This window comes from Pongo pygmaeus, chromosome 2, assembly GCF_028885625.2.
Source record: "Pongo pygmaeus isolate AG05252 chromosome 2, NHGRI_mPonPyg2-v2.0_pri, whole genome shotgun sequence".
In the NCBI taxonomy this organism is placed as follows: Eukaryota; Metazoa; Chordata; class Mammalia; order Primates; family Hominidae; genus Pongo; species Pongo pygmaeus.
In genome coordinates, this window is record NC_085930.1 from 1,107,233 (window position 1) to 1,126,565 (window position 19,333).

At 38.0% G+C, this 19,333-nt stretch overlaps 1 protein-coding gene across 3 annotated transcripts in view; it reads right to left on the reverse strand.

Annotated features, from left to right (window-relative positions):
- Positions 1–19,333, reverse strand: part of CRYBG3 (crystallin beta-gamma domain containing 3) — a 131,665-nt gene that overhangs the window by 76,579 nt on the left and 35,753 nt on the right. For all 3 annotated transcript variants that reach the window (XM_054480062.2, XM_054480063.2, XM_063661442.1), the window contains one exon: positions 5,467–5,897. In XM_054480062.2, coding sequence (XP_054336037.1) covers positions 5,467–5,897 — 431 coding nt within the window. The remainder of the gene's footprint in view (positions 1–5,466; positions 5,898–19,333) is intronic.

Consider the following 19,333-nt stretch of genomic DNA (forward strand, 5'->3'; position numbering starts at 1 on the left):
CGTGTGTCTTTATGGCAGAATGATTTATATTCCTTTGGTTATATACCCAATAATGGGATTGCTGGGGCAAATGGTAATTCTGTTTTAAGTTCTTTGAGGAGTGACCACACTTCTTTCCAGAATGGCTGAACTAATTTACACTCCAACCAGCAGGGTATAAGGGTTTTCTTTTCTCCAAAACCTCACCAGCATGTTGTTTTTTGATGTTTTGGTAATAGCCATTCCAACTGGTGAGAGATGGTACCTTACTGTGGTTTTGATTTGCGTTTCTCTAACAATTAGTGATATGGAGCATTTGGCCAAGTGTGTCTTCTTTTGAGAAGTGTCTGTTTATGTCCTTTGGATAACTGGGCTAGCCATATGCAGAAGATTGAAACTGGACCCCTACCTTTCACCATATACAAAAATCAACTCGAGATGGACTAAAGACTTAAATATAAAACCTGAAACTATAAAAACCCTAGAATAAAACCTAGGAAATACCATTCTGGACACTGGCCTTGGCAAAGACTTCATGACAGACTCCAAAAGCAACTGCAACAACAAAAAAATTGACAAGTAGTAACCTAATTAAAGAGCTTCTGTACAGCAAAAGAAACTAACAACAGAGTAAACAGACAACCTACAGAATGGGAGAAAACATTTGCAAAATATGCATCTGATAAAGGTCTCTTATCTAGAATCTATAACTCAAATCAACAAGCACCTTTGCTTTCTGGTGGTTCAATGTACACAAACTTTATTTCATGCCCCCAAATCATTTAAATTATTGTAGTTTCCTACAATAATTCAGGCTATGTGTATAAGATGTAAATGAAACAAAAATGAATTTTTTGTTTAGACTTAGGTCCCATCCCCAAGATTTCTCATTATGTCTATGCAAACATCACCCCAAAAAATCTAAAATCTGAAAAAATGACAAAAATCTAAAATGCTTCTGGTCCCAAGCATTTTAGATAAGGGATAATCAATTTGTAATAACTTGTCTAAAGTCTGAAAGCTATATTAATGGTAATAATGAAAATTATGCTTGATAGTATAGTAATGGGCATCTGTTATACAGTATAGGATATTTTATTACCTTGTTTAAGCTATTAACCCTTTTTAATAAACCTTGATTCATTTTTTTTAAGTAGGAGCATTCGTCCATGAGAAAGGCAATGAAAAAATTTAAGTTAATTCATTCCTCCTTATATAAAAAAATTGAAATGTTTATATGTGACACTGAAATCTCCTAGTAATTTCAAAAGTATAAGCTCTTTTATTAATTGATATGTAATAATTGTACATATTTATGGCATACAGAGTGATATTTTGATACAGGTATACAATGTGTAATGATCAATTCAGAGAAATTAGCATATCCATCACAAGCATTTATCATTTTGTGTTGTGAACATCTAGAGTCCCCTCTGCTAGCTGTTTGATAAGACATGATCAATTATTGTTAACTCTAGTCATCCTACAGTACTACAGAACATGAGAACTTATTCCTCCTATGTAGACCCAGCTGTAATTTTATATCCATTAATCATTCTCTCCCTGTAAGCTCTTTATTTTAAATAACATTTTATATTTGAGATATTCTCATGATCATGAAAAAAAAACTTAAATATACCATTGCTTTTAATAATTCATATCACAGAGCCAAAATAACTTTAAAATAAAATACAGATTCTCAAAATTATCATTAAGAGTAAAGAATTCTCTATACATATGGGCCGGGCGCGGTGGCTCACGCCTGTAATCCCAGCACTTTGGGAGGCCGAGGCAGGCGGATCCCGAAGTCAGGAGATTGAGACCACCCTGGCTAGCATAATGAAACCCTGTCTCTACTAAAAATACAAAAACTTAGCCAGGCATGGTGGCGGGCGCCTGTGGTCCCAGCTGCTCAGGAGGCTGAGGCAGGAGAATGGCGTGCAAACCTCCGCCTCCCGGGTTCAAGCGATTCTCCTGCCTCAGCCTCCAAAGTAGCTGAGATCACAGGCATGCACCACCACACCAGGCAAATTTTGTATTTTTAGTAGAGACGGGGTTTCTCCATGTTGGTTAGGCTAGTCTCGAACTCTCGACCTCAGGTGATCCGCCTGCCTCGGCCTCCCAAAGTGCTGAGATTAGAGGTATGAGTCACTGCACCCGGCCTAAATTATAATTCTTAGGCATATTGACAGCTGTCAGGAGGAAGTTGCTGAAACTGTAATTCTAAGCCTGGTAAACTGTGGGATTTTCAAAGCTAGGCCTGAAGGAAGCCGGCATCTCAGTCAAACTGGCAGTCAGGTGGTTTTTTCCTTTCCTCCTAAATCAAGAACCACCATTCTTTGTTGAGATTTTGGAGAATTGCCTTAAGCAATTATTCTATTTACAAGGAATTATTCTGCTAACAAGTTATTATTTAGTAACAATAAATAAGAGGAAAAGTATCCTCTCTCTTTTTAATCAACTAATACCAAAGAAAAAAAATCTGACCTAACTAATCAAAATCAAAGGAGAAAAAGTACAAACTTCCTATTCTACCCAATTCCTATAACAACCTCAAAATTATCACCATTTTAAATTACTTTAAAATGCTAGATGTCTGGTTTTTTGTTCTTGCGATAGTTTACTGAGAATGATGATTTCCAATTTCATCCATGTCCCTACAAAGGACATGAACTCATCATTTTTTATGGCTGCATAGTATTCCATGGTGTATATGTGCCACATTTTCTTAATCCAGTCTACCACTGTTGGACATTTGGCTTGGTTCCAAGTCTTTGCTATTGTGAATAATGCCGCAATAAACATCCGTGTGCATGTGTCTTTATAGCAGCATGATTTATAGTCCTTTGGGTATATACCCAGTAATGGGATGGCTGGGTCAAATGGAATTTCTAGTTCTAGATCCCTGAGGAATCGCCACACTGACTTCCACAAGGGTTGAACTAGTTTACAGTCCCACCAACAGTGTAAAAGTGTTCCTATTTCTCCACATCCTCTCCAGCACCTGTTGTTTCCTGACTTTTTAATGATTGCCATTCTAACTGGTGTGAGATCGCAAGAACAAAAAACCAAACACTGCATATTCTCACTCATAGGTGGGAAGTGAACAATGAGAACACATGGACACAGGAAGGGGATCATCACACTCTGGGGACTGTTGTGGGATGGGGGGAGGGGGGAGGGATGGCATTGGGAGATATACCTAATGCTAGATGACGAGTTAGTGGGTGCAGTGCACCAGCATGGCACATGTATACATATGTAACTAACCTGCACATTGCACACATGTACCCTAAAACCTAAAGTATAATAATAATAAATTTAAAAAAAAAATGCTAGATGTCAAATGCGAGCAAGCAAAACAATCATCTAAAGAGGTTGTTAGAATATTGCTGGGCCCCACTCCTGCAGAGATTCTGCTTCAGTGGATCTGATCAGATAATGTGCATTTCTAATGAGGTCCCAGGTGATGCTGCCGCTGCTGCTCCAAGGACCACACTTTGAATAGTACTGCTTTAGACAATCGTAATCCCATATTATGGATGCAGCACAATTGAGCCACTTTTCTGCTGTTGGACATTGGTTTCCAAATATATGTTCCTATAATGTTTGAATGAACACCTTTGTACATTATCAGAAATAACCTACAAACTTAAGGCTCTTGATATATATTGCCAATTGAATTTCTAAAAAATGCTACCAATTTGTACTCCATTCCTAGCAGGGTATGTGAGTGTCAGCGTTATCAACTCTGACTCACTCAGGGTATTATCATTTATTATGATTGTTATCAATTTAATAGGGGAAAAAACTCTCATTTTAGTTTGCATTTCCTTGATAATGAAAATAAACTTTTTTTCACTTATTAACAGATTAGACTTCTTTCATTTGAAAGATTTGTTTACATTGTTTGCCTTTTCTATTGGTGAGTTGGTGTCTAAATTGCATATCAAAGAATTCTCTGTCATTTTTGTGTATAATTTTCTCATTTTCCATTTAAATTTATTATTGCTTATGTTATTTGACATAAAAGAATTTGAAAATTGGGAATAATTTTTTTATTATTATTATTATACTTTAAGTTTTAGGGTTCATGTGCACTATGTGCAGGTTAGTTACACATGTATACATGTGCCATGCTGGTGTGCTGCACCCATTACCTCGTCATTTAGCATTAGGTATATCCCCTAATGCTACCCTTCCCCCACCTCACAACAGTAAACTGTCGCAAGGACAAATTGGGAATAAATTTTAATCTATTGATCCTTTTATTGATACCTTCCATTGCTATTATGCTTAGAAAGTCATTTCTCACCAAAATAAAAATGTACAAATGCTGCTTTGAACTTTTTTATTGTTTTTAACATTTGTTACTCTATCTTAATTTACTTTAGTACAAAGATGAGGAACACATAATGCCATCATATTCTAGGGTTCAAGTTACATATAAGAGTATATTTCTAGGCTGCCTACTCTGTTCGATTTAAATGTCTAGCAAATATTACATCAGTATGACACTGTTTCAAATACCACAGCTGGATCAATATATTTTAACATCAGGTAGAACAAGCCCCACAACATCATTCTTGATGGACAAACTCTAATTTAATTTTCACAGAGCTGTAAGAGAGGTCTGTGCCTAAATCTTACGTTTACTATGAGGAATTAACTGAAAGCACCTATGTGAAGACACCTGGAAACTATAAAGAACTTCCTGGAAACTATAAAGAACTGTATAACTATAAGGTAGTGCTTATATCTGACTATAATATTTTTGATGGCTTCTTCAAATAATAAATTCTCCAGCAGAGGTAAAAGTAAAATCAATAAAACAGAACCTTACTAGTTACAAATGAATACTTTTATGTCACACAAAATATCGAATGGACTCAACAATGTTATAAACATTCCTTAATTAAAAAATATTCCTTCTACCTCATTTGAGAGTAAAAGGAAAAACAAGTAGATGTGTGTTTGTTAATCAAACAATGAAGAAAGTGGTGGTAAAATGCTCCTGCAATTCAAGCAATATTTTAGTTTCTTGGAGCTGTGTAAAGGTTCATAAAGCTAGTTTCATGAATAGAGTCCATTTAATTGCTTAACTGCTTTAATTAAAGTTTACAGAACAAAGATATTGACAGAATAAGAATATAAACCTGAGGACCATTTTCCCTGAAAATGCACATATTGAATACATTGCCTGTCCTGACACAGGAAGAATTCAAGCAACAGAAAACATTACCATGCAGGAAAAAAACAAATCTTTTACTAAGACAAATTTAGCAGGCCCTAGATTACCTGTATGGTTCTCTGTACCATGATTGATTACTTGTATGGTACAGAGAATCATACAATTTTTTTACCCAGTAGTAGGGGCACTAACAGAATATCTTTTCCAATCCCACCAATTACTAGGATTAAAGCTAAAGCTCAAAAGCTAGGTCCAAAAAGCTCAATTTTTTTGGTTCAATGAAATTTTAAACTTACTTTAGCAAATTAGTGGTTTCTTGTTCACTGTCTTGTGTTGTATCCAAAGAAAAAGCATCTGAGAGTTCGGATGAGTTGGAGTCTTGTTCTTCTGTTGGATGTGTCTGGGTTCTTAGGGAGCAACTGAAAATCTCTCTCTCCCTTTTGATCCCGTCTTCATGATGGTCACTGGGATTTTGTAAATCTTTCTCAGTTTTATCCTGGTCATCTTTGAAAGAAGACTGCTTAGCTTCACCTAGAGATGATTTTCCCGAGATATTGAATAAGTTACCAAGAAACTGAAAAAAGCTTTCTTTTGGCTGTCTGTCAATTTCTCCTATTTTGGTATCTGAAGTGGAACTGGAAAGATCATATGCCTTTTTGGGATCTTCCTGCACTGGAAGAGTGACTGGCTTCTCAGCATGGTTCCTTTTGTCCTCACTTTGGCGAATCTTTGAAAACAAAATAGACAATAATAAGCATCAGTATTTAAATAATGAAACAGACTGATAAGCTATTATAAAACAGATTCTGTGTAGACACCAGGGATACATTTGTGAATAAGACTAATGGCTTCTGTTCCTTTGGGCAGTTCACAATCTACTGAAGAGCACAGTAAGCATGACCTTTAAAAAGCTATATGGTAAATGTCATGAGGGGAGAAGTACTGCACACATGGGAACCCAGAGCACGAGCAACTAGTCCAGACTTGGTAGAAGTGAGAGCACAGAAGGTAACTTGGGGGATGCTTCCTAGAGGAAGTACACTCTTTAAAAGGGACAGAAAAAGTGACTATGTGATGCTCATGCATGTGTGTGTGTGTTTAGTGAGATGTCAGCTCCTAAGGGAGCTTAATATGACTGGAGGTTAGGGTATGAAAATGACAAGAGTGAGAGGTAAATATGGAGAGAGACGTAAAGAGACCATAGTAAACCTTATGAGTATTTAAATTTAGCCTTTATTATTACAGAGATAAAGGAGAGTATTTCAAATTCTTGGTACTTGAGATAATAACACCTCAACAGACCTCATCATTTCAGCATTGTGTTAACCCATAAAGCTGGCACAATATGAAACATTATTCAAGAAGATGAGGAAAAGACAGTAACATGGTACTTCAGTTCAGAGAAAGAGCCCACTTGTGACCCCTTCCTGGTAAAACAGGAAGTCCTGATACATAATGTTAATTCAAACCATGGATAGCACTGGGCATTCTTGAAGACAAACACTTGCAGAAGTCCATTTTGCCTGCTCATAGTTAAGTTACTGGTAAAGCAAACTCACATTAATGCATACTCTGTATGAGGAAAAACTGAGCTGCTATATCAAAGAGTATGTTGGCATTCCACTTCATACTATTTCCAGATTCTAAAAAGCTTTAGGCCCATGAGCCAACTCACCCTGCCTTCCAAACATGCTCACTCACGTAACTGTAAAAAGAATGCCCATCCTACAGTCTCTGTCACCTGTTATGCTCACTAGCCCTTATAAAAGGAAAGCTCGAGTGTGAGTCAGAAAACGATCAGGACATCAAGGCAAAACCACCTTAGGGAACTTTAGGTTCACATGACAATGTTTTATAAGAACCTGATCTTCAAGAAGGCAAGAACATCATAATTATAATGTCATTTTTTCACCTCATTCCATGTTTTGATCTAAGTTCAAATTAGTATAAAGGAGTATTTCACTAACCTCTAAAAAAGATTTAGCATATGAAAGGTTGAGAAAATGTTTAGAACCTATTAAGTCAGCAAACTGATTGCAAGCAAACAATATTTTTAAATTTGTTCCCACAGGTGTCAAAGGGGATTTCTGAGTAAGCACATGGCATTGTTTGATGTGTTAGAATTTAATACATCTTGTTATGTCAAATAACATACTCATCATTATATTAATATCACTGAAGCGGGCTTACAAGAGATATGTACACAATGGAAGACATAATTAACACGAGTGGGGATGTGGAGAAACCTTCTTTGCATAGAAGATAACATTTGAGCTTAATTCGAAGAGTGTTAAGAGTATTCTAGACACAAAGCCATAGTATGCACAAAGACACAGAAGTTTGAAATATGTTTACTATGGCAGGGATATGGCTGATGAAGATTGGAGCACAGAAGATAAAGAGTTTAATAAGATGACCAGTTAGAAGTGGTGGGTGAGGAATAATATGGTCACAGATAACTGAGTTCTCTAAATTAGACAACAATTTGAGTAGGTAAGCCAAAAAAAATGGACATGGAAAATAGAAAGGGAGGTGAGAATTAGGGCTCTGGGTAGGAGGCAGGTAGGGCAACAAACTATTTAGTTGTCAAATGTGAAATTTTTGGTCCCTTGTGATACACAAGTTGAGATGTCTGATAAACAGAGGCAAAATTTAAGAATGTAGTTTGGCAATATACAATGTGCTCAGGAAAAAAAGAGGAAACAACAAAAGATCCCTATGGAAAAAAAAGATTAAGAGGCAAAAACAGTGAAAAGAAGAAACCAGTGAAAGAGATAGAGGAGGTCAAAACCAGACCAGGTTAGTCTCTATAGAGTACCAGAGACCTCCAAAGAAACAAAGAACACTTCAAAAGGCAGATAGGAGTCAAGAATGCCAAATGCCACTGTGAGCTCAAGAAAGATGAGGACTATCCTCCTCACTGGTCTTCAGAAACATCAGGCACACACCCACCTTGGGAATTTTGCCTTTACTCTTCTCTCTACTTAGAATGTTCATCCCCCAGATACCTATATGACTCACTCTCTCTCGCCTCCTCCAGACCTTTACTTGAAAACCATCTCACCAATGAAAACTCTCTCAACGTGATCTAAAATAGCAGACCCCTCCACTGTAAAACTGCCTATCCTCCTTCTGTTTTATTTTTCTTCTTATACTTACTATTATAGTAAATACACACACAACACACATCTACAACATTTAATATGTGTTTCCTCCTTTAGGATGTAACATCCACAAGGCCAACGATTTTTGTTTATTTTATTCACTGCAGTATCTCTACCACCTTGAAACATGCCTGATAATAAGAGGTGCTCAAATGTTTGTTAGAGTAATAAATGAAGAAATGGAAAAGCCTTAAGAATGCAGGAGAAACAGTCATAACAGTTCAAGAATTCATGTGTTGTGTTCAGTCCAAAACTTGACGTGCTAAACAGTGAGTAGCTAACAAGGAAATAGGAATAGTCATAAGTAGACGGGAAACCTTTTCAGAGATTTTTAACTAGAAGGAAGGAAAGACAAAATACATTTTAAGTTCCAGAACAGAACTTACTGTTTTGTGAATCAGCTCTACACTTGTTGGAAAGGGAGTGACTATGGTATAAAGAGATGGATGACAGGTTCCAGAAGGAAAGGAAGGAGGTGATGATATGAAGAGAACAATATAATTTCTAATACTTACAATAAAGACAAAGTATTAGCATTGGAGATAAGGACATTTTCTCTGCCAAGTAAAGTGGCAAGGAGAGTGGCTAAAGCCTTATAAATTCCGTTAAGTGAAAAGACAATACGGTCCAACAAATGGCTCTGACCTCAGTAAAGTGAAAGGAGAGAAAAACTGAAGGAGAGATAAAAAGGTGAAACTAGGATTTGGGTTCTCAAAATTCAGAGAATTTGAAACAATGTTTCTGGGGAATGCAGCTCCAAATTAACAGGCTAAAACTAGGTAAACAAAAAAGCAGTTAGGTTCAATGTAAACTTTAAAGTACTGATTTATTCAATAAATAATCAACAAGATACTATTCTAGGCATTTAGATGCAATAGTGAAAAATGTACCAAAATCTTGGCTTTCATGGTACCTACATTCTAGTGATGTCTAAACTTTTTTGCAGGTCTAATTAGCATTATTTTATCACCTCCTTAAGCAGCCTGTAGCATGTGGTGGGTGCTGTGGCACCTCGTATAGTAAACAAGATCAACATGTAGATAATGTTGCCCTGCCCCCTTGAGCAGTGAAACTGCTAAGCATCACATGTGCACCCTCACCACAGGACCCAAAAACAGGCTGCCAGGAGCCTGACACTACCAGTGACTGTGCCCCTTTCATCAGTGGAGCTGAATGGCATACACACACCACTCAGAAACTGGGAACAGGACTGTTAGGTGACTACTGTCACTGATGATACTGCCCCCAGCAAAACAAAAGCCATATCACTGCTTCCACAGACCCACATAGTCTAGGCAACTGAAGCACTCACAGATGTTGACGACAGCCAAAAAAAAAAAATATTGTGACTACACTACTGTGCCTACCTAGAACCAAATCCAAAGCCAGACACCATGTATCACATCTGTAAGAAAAAATCTTTCCCTACAAAAGCTACTCCATAAAACTGAAGGAGGTACTTATTCCACCAGATGCATAAGTAACAATGTAGGAACACAAGAAACATGAAAAAGCAAGAAATGTAACACAAAGAAATACCATAATTCTCCAGTAACAAACAATCAAGAAAAGAAAATCTATGAAATGCCTAAAAAGGAATTCATTATAATGATCTTAAGTAAATTCAGCAAGATACAAAAAAATACAGATAGACAATTCAATAAAATTAGAAAAACTATTTATGATATGAATGATAAAGTCAACAAGATAGGTGTCATAAAAAAGAACCAAACAGAAATGTTGAAGCTGAAAAAATTCAGTGAATAAACTATACAATGGAAAGTATCAATAATAGATTAGATGAAGCAGAAAAAACTTCTGAACTTGAAGAAAGGCTTATTTAAAAGATCCAATCAGAAAATAAAAAGGAATAAGGAAAGTCCAGGAGGAAAAGAGATGGGAAAAGGCACAGAAAACCTATTTAATGAAATAATAGCTAAAAACTTTCTAAGTCTTGGAAGAATATAGACATCTAGATCCAGGAAGCTCAAAAGTCCCCAAATAGATTCAACCTCAAAAGGTCCTTTCTGAGGCACATTATAGTCACACTGTCAAAAGTCAACAAATTTTCTAAAAACAAATATTTCTAAAAATAGAGAAAAATGTCAAGTCTCATACAAAGGAATCTCCATCAGAATAACAGCATATATCTTAGCAGAAACCTTATTGGCAAGAAAAGAATAGAATGATATATTCAAGTTGCTGAAAGAAAAAAAAAAAACTAAACTAAAAACATACCCAGCAAAGCTATCCCTCAGAAATGAAGGAAAAATAGTCCCTTCCAGACAAACAAAAACTGAGAAAATTCATCACCACTAGATAGACTTTAAAGAAATGCTTAAGGGTGTCCCACATTTGGAAGCAAAACATTATCTACTATCATAAAACTACAAAAGTATAAAGCTCACTGATAGAGAAGATACATAAATGAGATAAAGTAATCAAACCTTATCATGATAGAAAACCACCAAAGATAAACCATAAGAAAGGAACAATGTATACATGAAATTATCAGAAAATAATTTTAAAAAATGACAAGAGTAAGCCCTTATTTACCAATAATAACCGGAAATGTAAATGGTTAAATTCCCCAACGAAAAGATATAGATTAGCTGAATGGATAAAAAAATAGGACTCAACTATATGCTACCTACGAGAAACTCACTTCACATACAGAGACACACACAGAATGAAAGTAAATGGACGGAAAAAGATATTCCATACAAATGGAAGCCAAAAACAGACTACAAGTTAAAAACTGCAAAAAGAGACAAAGAAGGCCATTATATAAGGATAAAGGGACCCATTCAACAAGACGATGTAACAACTGTAAATCTACATGCACTCAAGACAGGAACACTCAGATATATAAAGCAAATAGTATTAGATCCCAATATAATAATAGCTGGGAACTTCAAAATCCCACTCTCAACTTTGGACATATCTAGACCAAAAAAAAAAAAAAACTTAAGGAAATCGCAGATTAAATTTCACTATAGAAAGGGGGGAGGAGCCAAGATGGCCGAATAGGAACAGCTCTGGTCTACAGCTCCCAGCGTGAGCGACACAGAAGACGGGTGATTTCTGCATTTCCATCTGAGGTACCGGGTTCATCTCACTAGGGAGTGACAGACAGTGGGCGCAGGTCAGTGGGTGCACGCACCGTGCGCGAGCCGAAGAAGGGCGAGGCATTGCCTCACTCGGGAAGCGTAAGGGGTCAGGGAGTTCCCTTTCCTAGTCAAAGAAAGGGGTGACAGACAGCACCTGGAAAATCGGGTCACTCCCACCCGAATACTGCGCTTTTCCGATGGGCTTAAAAAACGGTGCACCAGGAGATTATATCCGGCACCTGGCTCAGAGGATCCTACGCCCACGGAGTCTCGCTGATCGCTAGCACAGCAGTCTGAGATCAAACTGCAAGGTGGCAGCGAGGCTGGGGGAGGGGCGCCCGCCATTGCCCAGGCTCGCTTAGGTAAACAAAGCAGCCGGAAAGTGGAACTGGGTGGAGCCCACCACAGCTCAAGGAGGCCTGCATGCCTCTGTAGGCTCCACCTCTGGGGGCAGGGCATAGACAAACAAAATACAGCAGTAACCTCTGCAGACTTAAATATACCTGTCTGACAGCTTTGAAGAGAGCAGTGGTTCTCCCAGCACGCAGCTGGAGATCTGAGAACGAGCTGACTGCCTCCTCAAGTGGGTCCCTGACCCCTCACCCCTGAGCAGCCCAACTGGGAGGCACCCCCCAGCAGGGGCAGACTGACACCTCACACGGCCAGGTACTCCAACAGACCTGCAGCTGAGGGTCCTGTCTGTCAGAAGGAAAACTAACAAACAGAAAGGACATCCACACCAAAAACCCATCTGTACATCACCATCATCAAAGACCAAAAGTAGATAAAACCACAAAGATGGGGAAAAAACAGAGCAGAAACACTGGAAACTCTAAAAAGCAGAGCACCTCTCCTCTTCCAAAGGAACGCAGTTCCTCACCAGCAACGGAACAAAGCTGGACAGAGAATGACTTTGACCAGCTGAGAGAAGAAGGCTTCAGACGATCATATTACTCCGAGCTATGGGAGGATATTCAAACCAAAGGCAAAGAAGTTGAAAACTTTGAAAAAAATTTAGAAGAATGTATAACTAGAATAACCAATACAGAGAAGTGCTTAAAGGAGCTGATGGAGCTGAAGACCAAGGCTCGAGAACTACGTGAAGAATGCAAAAGCCTCAGGAGCCGATGCAATCAAATGGAAGAAAGGGTATCAGCAATGGAAGACGTAATGAATGAAATGAAGCAAGAAGGGAAGTTTAGAGAAAAAAGAATAAAAAGAAACGAGCAAAGCCTCCAAGAAATATGGGACTATGTGAAAAGACCAAATCTACATCTGATTGGTGTACCTGAAAGTGACGGGGAGAATGGAACCAAGTTGGAAAACACTCTGCAGGATATAATCCAGGAGAACTTCCCCAATCGCAAGGCAGGCCAACATTCAGATTCAGGAAATACAGAGAACGCCACAAAGATACTCCTCGAGAAGAGCAACTCCAAGACACATAATTGTTAGATTCACCAAAGTTGAAATGAAGGAAAAAATGTTAAGGGCAGCCAGAGACAAAGGTCGGGTTACCCTCAAAGGGAGGCCCATCAGACTAACAGCGGATCTCTCAGCAGAAACTCTACAAGCCAGAAGAGAGTGGGGGCCAATATTCAACATTCTTAAAGAAAAGAATTTTCAACCCAGAATTTCATATCCAGCCAAACTAAGCTTCGTAAGTGAAGGAGAAATAAAATACTTTACAGACAAGCAAATGCTGAGAGATTTTGTCACCACCGGGCCTGCCCTAAAAGAGCTCCTGAAGGAAGCACTAAACATGGAAAGGCACAACCGGTATCAGCCGCTGCAAAATCATGCCAAAATGTAAAGACCATCGAGACTAGGAAGAGACTGCATCAACTAACGAGCAAAATAACCAGCTAACATCACAATGACAGGATCAAATTCACACATAACAATATTAACTTTAAATGTAAATGGACTAAATGCTCCAATTAAAAGACACAGACTGGCAAATTGGATAAAGACTCAAGACCCATCAGTGTGCTGTATTCAGGAAACCCATCTCACGTGCAGAGACACACATAGGCTCAAAATAAAAGGATGGAGGAAGATCTACCAAGCAAATGGAAAACAAAAAAAGGCAGGGGTTGCAATCCTAGTCTCTGATAAAACAGAATTTAAACCAACAAAGATCAAAAGAGACAAAGAAGGCCATTACATAATGGTAAAGGGATCAATTCAACAAAAAGAGCTAACTATCCTAAATATATATGCACCCAATACAGGAGCACTCAGATTCATAAAGCAAGTCCTGAGTGACCTACAAAGAGACTTAGACTCCCACACATTAATAATGGGAGACTTTAACACCCCACTGTCAACATTAGACAGATCAATGAGACAGAAAGTCAACAAGGATACCCAGGAATTGAACTCAGGTCTGCACCAAGCAGACCTAATAGACATCTACAGAACTCTCCACCCCAAATCAACAGAATATACATTCTTCTCAGCACCACACCACACCTATTCCAAAATTGACCACATAGTTGGAAGTAAAGCTCTCCTCAGTAAATGTAAAAGAACAGAAATTACAACAAACTATCTCTCAGATCACAGTGCAATCAAGCTAGAACTCAGGATTAAGAATCTCACTCAAAACCGTTCAACTACATGGAAACTGAACAACCTGCTCCTGAATGACTACTGGGTACATAACGAAATGAAGGCAGAAATAAAGATGTTCTTTGAAACCAACAAGAACCAAGACACAACATACCAGAATCTCTGGGATGCATTGAAAGCAGTGTGTAGAGGGAAATTTATAGCACTAAATGCCCACAAGAGAAAGCAGGAAAGATCCAAAATTGACACCCTAGCATCACAATTAAAAGAACTAGAAAAGCAAGAGCAAACACATTCAAAAGCTAGCAGAAGGCAAGAAATAACTAAAATCAGAGCAGAACTGAAGGAAATAGAGACACAAAAACCCTTCAAAAAATTAATGAATCCAGGAGCTGGTTTTTTGAAAGGATCAACAAAATTGATAGACCGCTAGCAAGATTAATAAAGAAAAAAAGAGAGAAGAATCAAATAGATGCAATAAAAAATGATAAAGGGGATATCACCACGGACCCCACAGAAATACAAACTACCATCAGAGAATACTACAAACACCTCTATGCAAATAAACTAGAAAATCTAGAAGAAATGGATAAATTCCTCGACACATGCACTCTCCCAAGACTAAACCAGGAAGAACTTGAATCTCTGAATAGACCAATAACAGGAGCTGAAATTGTGGCAATAATCAATAGCTTACCAACCAAAAAGAGTCCAGGACCAGATGGATTCACAGCCGAATTCTACCAGAGGTACAAGGAGGAACTGGTACCATTCCTTCTGAAACTATTCCAATCAACAGAAAAAGAGGGAATCCTCCCTAACTCATTTTATGAGGCCAGCATCATCCTGATACCAAAGCCGGGCAGAGACACAACCAAAAGAGAGAATTTTAGACCAATATCCTTGATGAACATTGATGCAAAAATCCTCAATAAAATACTGGCAAACCGAATCCAGCAGCACATCAAAAAGCTTATCCACCATGATCAAGTGGGCTTCATCCCTGGGATGCAAGGCTGGTTCAATATATGCAAATCAATAAATGTAATCCAGCATATAAACAGAACCAAAGACAAAAACCACATGATTATCTCAATAGATGCAGAAAAGGCCTTTGACAAAATTCAACACCCCTTCATGCTAAAAACTCTCAATAAATTAGGTATTGATGGGACGTATCTCAAAATAATAAGAGCTACGTATGACAAACCCACAGCCAATATCATATTGAATGGGCAAAAACTGGAAGCATTCCCTTTGAAAACGGGCACAAGACAGGGATGCCCTCTCTCACCACTCCTATTCAACATAGTGTTGGAAGTTCTGGTCAGGGCAATTAGGCAGGAGAAGGAAATAAAGGGTATTCAATTAGGAAAAGAGGAAGTCAAATTGTCCCTGTTTGCAGACGACATGATTGTATATCTAGAAAACCCCATTGTCTCAGCCCAAAATCTCCTTAAGCTGATAAGCAACTTCAGCAAAGTCTCAGGATACAAAATCAATGTACAAAAATCACAAGCATTCTTATACACCAAGAACAGACAAACAGAGAGCCAAATCATGAGTGAACTCCCATTCACAATTGCTTCAAAGAGAATAAAATACCTAGGAATCCAACTTACAAGGGACGTGAAGGACCTCTTCAAGGAGAACTATAAACCACTGCTCAAGGAAATAAAAGAGGATACAAACAAATGGAAGAACATTCCATGCTCATGGGTAGGAAGAATCAATATCGTGAAAATGGCCATACTGCCCAAGGTAATTTACAGATTCAATGCCATCCCCATCAAGCTAACAATGACTTTCTTCACAGAATTGGAAAAAACTACTTTAAAGTTCATATGGAACCAAAAAAGAGCCCACATTGCCAAGTCAATCCTAAGCCAAAAGAACAAAGCTGGAGGCATCACACTACGTGACTTCAAACTATACTACAAGGCTATAGTAACCAAAACAGCATGGTACTGGTACCAAAACAGATATATAGATCAATGGAACACAACAGAGCCGTCAGAAATAACGCTGCATATCTACAACTATCTGATCTTTGACAAACCTGAGAAAAACAAGCAATGGGGAAAGGATTCCCTATTTAATAAATGGTGCTGGGAAAACTGGCTAGCCATATGTAGAAAGCTGAAACTGGATCCCTTCCTTACACCTTATACAAAAATCAATTCAAGATGGATTAAAGACTTAAACGTTAGACCTAAAACCATAAAAACCCTAGAAGAAAACCTAGGCATTTCCATTCAGGACATAGGCATGGGCAAGGACTTCATGTCTAAAACACCAAAAGCAATGGCAACAAAAGCCAAAATTGACAAATGGGATCTAATTAAACTCAAGAGCTTCTGCACAGCAAAAGAAACTACCATCACAGTGAACAGGCAACCTACAAAATGGGAGAAAATTTTTGCAACCTACTCATCTGACAAAGGGCTAATATCCAGAATCTACAATGAACCCAAACAAATTTACCAGAAAAAAACAAACAACGCCATAAAAAAGTGGGCAAAGGACATGAACAGACCCTTCTCAAAAGAAGACATTTATGCAGCCAAAAAACACATGAAAAAATGCTCACCATCACTGGCCATCAGACAAATGCAAATCAAAACCACAATGAGATACCATCTCACACCAGTTAGAATGGCAATCATTAAAAAGTCAGGAAACAACAGGTGCTGGAGAGGATGTGGAGAAATAGGAACACTTTTACACTGTTGGTGGGACTGTAAACTAGTTCAACCCTTGTGGAAGTCAGTGTGGTGATTCCTCAGGGATCTAGAACTAGAAATACCATTTCACCCAGCCATCCCATTACTGGGTATATACCCAAAGGACTATAAATCATGCTACTATAAAGACACACGCACATGTATGTTTATTGTGGCATTATTCACAATAGCAAAGACTTGGAACCAACCCAAATGTCCAACAATGATAGACTGGATTAAGAAAATGTGGCACATATACACCATGGAATACTATGCAGCCATAAAAAAATGATGAGTTCATGTCCTTTGTAGGGACATAGATGAAATTGGAAATCATCATTCTCAGTAAACTACCGCAAGAACAAAAAACCAAAAACTGCATATTCTCACTCATAGATGGGAATTGAACAATGAGAACACATGGACACAGGAAGGGGAACATCACACTGCGGGGACTGTTGTGGGGTGGGGGGAGGGGGGAGGGATAGCATTGGGAGATATACCTAATGCTAAATGACGAGTGGGTGCAGCGCACCAGCATGGCACATGTATACATATGTAACTAACCTGCACATTGCACACATGTACCCTAAAACCTAAAGTATAATAATAACAAATAAATAAATAAATAAAAATTTCACTATAGACCTAACAAACATTTATACAACATTTCATCTAATAGCTACAGAATACACATTTTTCTCATCAGCAAATGGAATATTCTTCAGAACACACCATATTTCAGGCCACAAATTAAGTCTCAACATATTTTTTAAAAAATCAAAATCATACAAAGTATTTTTTCTGACCACAATGAAATAAAATTAGAAATCAATAACAAAAGAAATTTTGGAAGCTGCACAAACACATGGAAATTAAACAACATGCTCCTGAATGACCGATGAAAAAAGAAGAAAATTAAAACATTTGTTTTGACAAATGAAAGTAGAAATACAACATACAAAAACCTATAGGGTACAGCAAAAGCAGAAGAGGGAAACTGATAGCAGCAAACATCAAAATAAAAAAATTGTTTCAAATAAACAACCTAACAGTACACCTCAAGAAACTAGCAAAGCAAGAATAAGCCAACCCCCAAATTAGAAGAAAACAATAATCAGAGCAGAAATAAATGACATTCAGACTAAAGTATAATACAAAAGAGCAATGAAACATAAAGTTGTTTTTTTATAAAAACAAAATTAATAAACCATTAGTTAGACTAAGAAAAAAGAAAAGACCCAAGTAAAATCAGAACTGAAAAAGGAGACATGATGACTGATACCACCATAATACAAAGGCTCACCAGAAATTTTTGTGAATAATGATACACCAACAAATAAAAAAAACCTAGAGGAAATGAATACATTCCTGGATGTTGCAGGAAGTCAGGGACCCCAAACGGAGGGACCGGCTGAAGCCATGGCAGAAGAACATGGATTGTGAAGATTTCATGGACATTTATTAGTTCCCCAAATTAATACTTTTATAATTTCTTATGCCTGTCTTTACTGCAATCTCTAAACATAAATTGTAAAGATTTCATGGACACTTATCACGTCCCCAATCAATACCCTTGTGATTTCCTATGCCTGTCTTTACTTTAATCTCTTAATCCTGTCAGCTGATGAGGATGTATGTTGCCTCAGGACCATGTGATAATTACATTAACTGCACAAATTGTAGAGCATGTGTGTTTAAACAATATGAAATCTGGGCACCTTGAAAAAAGAACAGGATAACAGCAATTGTTCAGGGAAGAAGAGAGATAACCTTAAACTCTGACCACTGGTGAGCTGGGCGGAACAGAGCCATATTTCTCTTCTTTCAAAAGCAAATGGGAGAAATATCGCTGAATTCTTTTTCTCAGCAAGGAACATCCCTAGTAAAGAGAATACGTGCTTGGGGGTATAGGCCTATAAACGGCCCCCTTAGGTGTGCCCATATCTTATGGTCGAGGCTGTAGGGGTGAAATAGACCCCAGTCTCCCATAGTGCTCCCAGGCTTATTAGGAAGAGGAAATTCCCACCTAATAAATTTTTGGTCAGACCAGTTGCTCTCAAAACCCTGTCTCCTGATAAGATGTTATCAATGACAGTGGTGCCCAAAACTTCATTAGCAATTTTAATTTCACCCCAGTCTTGTGGTCCTGTGATCTCGCCCTGCCTCCACTTGTCTTGTGATATTCTATTACCTTGTGAAGTACTTAATGTCTGTGACCCACACCTATTCGCACACTCCCTCCCCTTTTGAAAATCCCTAATAAAAACTTGCTGATTTTTGCAGCTTGTGGGGCATCACGGAACCTACCAACATGTGATGTCTCCCCTGGACGCCCAGCTTTAAAATTTCTCTCTTTTGTACTCTGTCCCTTTACTTCTCAAGCCGACTGATGCTTAAGGAAAATAGAAAAGAACCTACGTGACTATCGGGGCAGATTCCCTGATACCTGGACATATACAATCTACCAAAATTGAAGCAAGAAGAAACAGAAAACCTGAACAGACCAATAACTAGTACCAAGGTTGAATAAGTAATAAAAAATCTCCCAACAAAGAAAAGCCCAAGACTACACAGCCTCACTGCTGAATT